Source organism: Megalops cyprinoides, chromosome 14 (genome assembly GCF_013368585.1).
Source record: "Megalops cyprinoides isolate fMegCyp1 chromosome 14, fMegCyp1.pri, whole genome shotgun sequence".
Taxonomy (NCBI): domain Eukaryota; kingdom Metazoa; phylum Chordata; class Actinopteri; order Elopiformes; family Megalopidae; genus Megalops; species Megalops cyprinoides.
The window spans coordinates 4166133-4172500 of NC_050596.1; the positions used below are offsets into that span (position 1 = coordinate 4166133).

Genomic DNA, 6368 nt, shown 5'->3' on the forward strand with positions numbered 1-6368 from the left:
AAGCGAATCGAATCGCGTCGCCTTTGCCACCAGCAGACGGCGATCACACTCTGTTATAGACCACGCCGTGACAACCGCTTAAGTATTTCTTTTGAGAATCTATTTCCAAATTAAATTATGCTTTTCCCCCATTTACCAACGGGCCTCCAAGAGATACCAAATGGCGAGCTCGGGGGTGTTCAGGCTACCGCCTGCTTGCAATTAAACTGATGTTTGCCATGGTATTGCACTTGATAGGGATTGCCCCGACGCGAGCACAGGGACACAGAAACGTAAGCAGGATGTTGAACGGGCACCTAGAGCTATAATTATTTTCCGCATTATTATGTGGATGGAAACCTCATACATTAGATATATATGTTGACGTCTGTGTCTCTCATTTATTTGGGATTAAAACTCCTGAAGGTTTGAAGTCATGATTTTAGTGATGTTTGAAAAAATGTCTGCTGAATTATCAGCCTAATCAAGTCTTAAACCATTGTACCAATCTGTCCTGTCAACACTTTGTTATTATTAACTTTTTAAAGTTTTTATTTCCAGTCTGTTATAGACTTGGTCAGGTCTAAGGTTGGACACATCAGGTTGCGAATGTTAATATTGTATTATTTCTCATTATTACACAAAAAAGAATAAGCCTAACAGTGCCGTATATCACAAATTGTGAAATATGTGTGCAAAATATGGGAACATAAGCCGAGGTATCTAAGCACCTGTCGATAATAGCCTCTCTCCCTTCAGCAAGCACGATAATGTCCACAGAGTACAACGACAATTGTCCATCCCATTCAAAGCTGGTCTATGGTAGACCCACTGCTGGACAAAAGGGGCTCCGCTGGCACGTGCTGGGGGCGTCAGTCACTTGTTTCTTAGCAACCGTCACAACAAGAAGGCACCTGTGGCTTTCATTTACTTTTAAAAATTAACATATTTACAGTTTTAAAAAATAGAGGTGATACGTAGTAGCATTGTTCTCTATCATAATTAATGGAACGGATGTTTCAGAATCACTTATGTTCAGTCTTTTTAAATAGGTTGTTCATCTCATGAAGAGTTCCAGTAGGCCTATAGCTACAGCTTGCCTAGTGGTCATGTTAAAATGAAAAGGTGGAACTGATTATTTTTGGTTAAAGTTTCAACCTGAAATATTCAAAGATATGCGGGAATGCGAACAAACTCAAGTTGTCCAGTCACCCAAGAAGCTAGGCTATACAGGGCGTGGAATGCGACTTAGCCAGCATTTTAATGAAATAAGGCACATTTCAAGCAGACAGTCTGTTAACAATTATTTTGTACCGTCAAACATTTGAATCCTACGAAACTTTACCTACGAATAAGACAAACATATGCTGGTGTATCGATGCATTAAACTGCTGAACTGCAATTGTTTCTAGTTAAAACTTAACCAAACGTTTGTTACGTATAGCTGTATAATGGTCGCGAGTATGCATTCAAATAAAATCAAAGTAGGAATTCAAGTATAAAAATTCGGTTGAGCAGCATGTCAATTCATAAAGTCATTAGAGTTAATTTCCCCAATCCGTTCCCACGCATATGTTCACATATGTTCATCCCCAAAGGGCAGTATTCGGCAAACGAATCCAAATGTGTTAATTGTCTGTAGTTATGTTGATTAAAAAATCTATAACATAGATGGTCTGAAGGTTTAGGCTATATGTGCGTAATGATCAAGCACTACTTTGAAAAATGCTTTCGAAGCGCGTGGTATTCCTCTCTACTAAAGCCGTAGTGCACGAAACCCCATTCTAAAGAACATATAGGTACTACTGGTTCTTCAGTTCCTCGCTGTACGTGAAACATGGTATTAGTGTCACGTACCATGCAATTTGGATGTATATTAGTCCATATCTGGACGCAGTTGTATAGGCTCCACTCTATATGTAAAGACTGTAATCGATGTAAAATATATAAATTATTTCCCCAACCCTTACTAGCATTTAAATTCGATGTAATAACTGTCATGCGTTATTTGAAAGGGACAAACTTATCCCAGCTGTTTTATTAGGCTACTGTTTACCTTCCGTGTGAGAGTCGGAGGTGACACCCCTGTCACACCCCGCCTACTAGTTCATTCTCACCGCTCTTTACGTCACCTGACCGAGCGCCATGCAAATCACACAATTTCTAAAACGCCATTGGCCGCCTGCAGCTCATTTATTCGCTGTCAAAGCGCATCATATGGCCGCTGCTCCATTAGCTTCTGTACTCCGTCAGAGAAAGTAGCTCAAAGACGCTTTTCATCACGCTGGATGTGAAAAACAAGTGGAGAGGGGGGAAAAGCACGCAGGAAAAAAGTTCCGACGAAATATCATAACCATCCTGGATTGTATTACGTTTCATTTTCCCTTTTTCGGGGAGGTCTGATCGTTTACGCAGGCTGAGCCGGACTTTAGCGCCGAAACTGAATGTTCCTGAGTATTGGCTGAAAAAGTTAAAGCCAGGTGAATGTATAGCATGATGATGGAAACGGACTTGCACTCCCCCGGACCCCAAACTAATACGAATTCGGGGCAAAACAATGGGAACAAAGCAAACCAAGACCGAGTCAAGAGACCGATGAATGCGTTTATGGTTTGGTCTCGGGGCCAGAGAAGAAAGATGGCTCAAGAGAATCCCAAAATGCACAACTCCGAAATCAGCAAGAGGCTCGGCGCCGAGTGGAAAGTCATGTCAGAGGCGGAAAAGAGACCCTTCATTGACGAGGCGAAGAGGTTGCGAGCCATGCACATGAAAGAGCACCCGGATTACAAGTACAGACCTCGGAGGAAGACCAAGACCCTTCTCAAAAAAGACAAATACTCTTTGGCCGGCGGTCTGCTTACCGGGGCTGGCACCGGGGGTGGAGTTGGTTTGGGGGTCGGAGTGAGTCCAGCAGGGGTCGGACAGAGGTTAGAGAGTCCCGGGGGTCATGGTGGCACGGCTACTGCCAGCTATGCACACATGAACGGTTGGGCAAACGGTGCCTACTCGGGCCAGGTGGCGGCTGCCGCAGCGGCCGCGGCGATGATGCAAGAGGCGCAGTTAGCCTACAGCCAGCACCCTGGCAGCGGGGCTCACCATCACCACGCTCACCACCACCACCCGCACAACCCCCAGCCCATGCACCGCTACGAGATGACCGCTCTCCAGTACAGCCCGATCTCGAACTCGCAGAGCTACATGAGCGCCTCTCCTTCGGGGTACGGGGGGATCTCCTACACGCAGCATCAGAGCTCGAGTGTCGCCTCTTCTGGAGCTATCGGCACCTTAGGGTCGCTTGTGAAATCAGAGCCAAGTGTTAGTCCTCCCGTAACCACTCACTCTAGAGCTCCGTGTCCGGGGGACTTGAGAGAAATGATAAGTATGTACTTACCAGCCGGGGAAGCGGGTGACCCGTCTGTTCAAAGCAGACTTCACGCTTTGCCCCAGCACTATCAGAGCACTACAACAGGGGTAAACGGAACAGTTCCATTGACACATATTTAAGACGCGAAGACAACGAATGCAAACTGCACCGAGCATAAGGAAACACGTAACCAAATATTTACCTCTTTTTTAAATCGGTACTTATTTACCTTTTGTACAGAATGTTTTTTGATGTTCTTGTAAATGGAAGGTAAATGTTGTTTTGGTTGCCTTTTAGAGAAAAAATGATATTACACAAACATATGGCTTTGAGACTGGGTTAATGTTTTATTATTTGTAAGCGATAAATATAAAACTCTAGTTCACTTAATTGAAGGACATACCAAGATGTGACAACAAATGCGGTATGCCTATGAATACAGTCCATTGATTTTTGAGGTCGCGTAGATATACTCTGCTAAATGAGAAGTTTTAAAAGATAACAAAATAGCATATGATACGTAACATGAAAGTGTTTTAAAAGTTTTCTTTTCCGTTTGACCTTTACCCAGACGTTTGTAAACATGTGAGTTTCTGTACCTGAATAATTTCTTCTTTGTAATATTCCTTGTAAATTGTGATTTTTTTAATATTTTAAGAAGATGGCAAGAGACTGCAACTGTAAATACTTTACTAAATGCATATCTGTCAGAAAAGGACGAAATCTTGACATTGCGTTGAATTATGAGTTAAATAAATTTTACATATATGTTGCCCTGGTCCTGAAAAAGTGTTATACGTTTCATTATTTTATTTTGTGTTCTGTTATATATGTGCAGTTATGCATACATATATGATTATTTAATGTGCATGGAAATTCTAAGTTTGGTATTTTGGTCAATATTTGGTGATTTTAGTTTTCTGGCGGAAATAGCGTTTGATTCCCGTGCGTGCAATAGTGCTGGTATTTTCCGTGGTAATTTGAAATTTGGCCCATTCCTCGATATGAAAATACTCGTAGAATATGAGCTTCATGATTGTTTGTCGAAAATTAAACCGAGGAAAGGCATTTAGTGACCTAAAACAATCTCGCACAGGTTAATGTGTGCAAATATAGACTAATTAGTAATGCCTGACTTAATCACTGAATACAAAACCTCGACAGCTTACTTCGATTTTGCAAGCGCAGCTGGGCCCCAGTAATCTGCAAGGAACCTGTTGAAAATAATGTCCCTCGTTAAATGAAATATATTTTCAAATATATATTGACAGCAAATTGCATCTGTACATTACACCAAGACAACGACTGTAATCTTATTAAAGTAGACGGATAATACTGTAGGCTAATGCAATATGTAATATTTGAAATCTTTAACAATGAATTACTGATACAAATAAACCAACAGAGGCCTCGATATGGAGACTCAGTAGCCCTAAATCGGCGTGTGCGACTTGTCCATGTTTTGTAGATATTTATTCCCCAAACGATATCCGTCCTTAACATGCTTTGTTGCGGTAATTATTGAATGTTAATATATTTTGCTTTAAAGCACAACGAATATTATTGTAATACCATGGCCTATTTAAATTGTAACATTAGCAGTATTCTTCTTCTTATTATTATTATTAATTATTATTATTATTAAAATGACGCAGCAAAACGACATTTAAAAAGAAATTTATTGTACATTCTGTTTCGCAGTTGCACTAGAATTATTTTTTGCAGTATGAGTAAAGCTGACTAAAGCATGACACACGATATTTCCAATATTTCATTTTAAGTAGCTTGGAGGACATCCCTCGTCCCTGTTGTGTGCAGAGGGGAAGCGCACAGGGCGGACCTGAACACCTGTTGAGTTATTGTCTTGTTGGAGGAAATGTGGACACGCTATGATGCTATGAGATTTTAAATTATTATTGTTTTTAAGACATTGGTTAAAGGCCGTGTGGGTGATAACCTTGAAGCTTCTGGCGCAAAAGAGGCTCGTTGTCCGCACCGACCGATTCCGTTAACTCTGCTACAAGGAATTGAGGTTATCTGGCTATATTAACGCCTATGCAAATTCAAAATAATTTGCTTTTCTTCTCTGGTCGTGTTCTTTAAAATGTCTGTTTGTTTGTAAAATTTGTGTGGACCCAGTTAATTGTAAAGACATTGTAATATACTATGTGTTTGTTTAATGCTGTTCGGGTTATCAAGTGATTTTTTAGTCCATTTCGTTTGTTATGTAGATCATGCATTTTAATCAAAGACCTCGTCATTTTATTGATATTAACTATCCTTTGTTAATCTGGGGACTGAAGTTAATATATGATCCTTTTAATTCCATTTCATTTTATAAAGAGAACATGTGGGAGAAATGTGCAGAACGTTTTAAGTGATCTTTTTTTATTATTTGTGCCAGCACCTAAGAATCGGCCTACAAAATAACAGACTGAATCAAGGGAATAAACAGCAGATAGAGAACACCTTTTCCGTGATCTACTTTTTCCTAAATTTTTAAGATAGATTTAGTGCTAGAAGAAAATAAGGATATCTGTGTAGTGCGTGGAATATGTACATGCGTCTTCTCCAGGGATTTATATTACGGTACACCAACAATCAACATCCATCTCAAATTGCCTGTTTTGATTCTTAATTCTTAATGAAGATATATAGATACATAGATACATAGAACTTACATATATAATGTATATTTCATTGTGCATTGTGTTTTATCAAAATGACCCTCGTCATTGTCTTGTTTTATTCACGCTTGTCATCCGCTATTCAAGTGAAGATGCATTCATTAAGAATAATCCTTATAAGTAAGTAGTCAAAGTTTATTTATTTGGTAATAAGCAGTGTGAATTAAAAATAAAACTGCGACATGGCTGCTGGCTTGTTTTGGGGCCAGAGGTCAAAGTTTAAGACCTCTACATTGATCTTTATACAAAGAATGTCCAGTTGAATACAGCAATGCTGGAGATACAAAGAAAATCACATTACTCATTGGTCGATGGAGTCTTCACTGATTCTTTTCCTG

General features: G+C 40.0%; 1 protein-coding gene across 1 annotated transcript; it reads left to right on the forward strand.

Annotated features, from left to right (window-relative positions):
• The first annotated feature begins 2149 nt into the window (after positions 1-2149).
• Positions 2150-3910, forward strand: LOC118788956 (transcription factor Sox-1a-like). Its single transcript, XM_036545180.1, has one exon. The coding sequence runs from the start codon at positions 2464-2466 to the stop codon at positions 3481-3483; it is 1020 nt and encodes a 339-aa protein (XP_036401073.1). The 5' UTR covers positions 2150-2463; the 3' UTR covers positions 3484-3910.
• The last annotated feature ends 2458 nt before the right edge of the window (positions 3911-6368 follow it).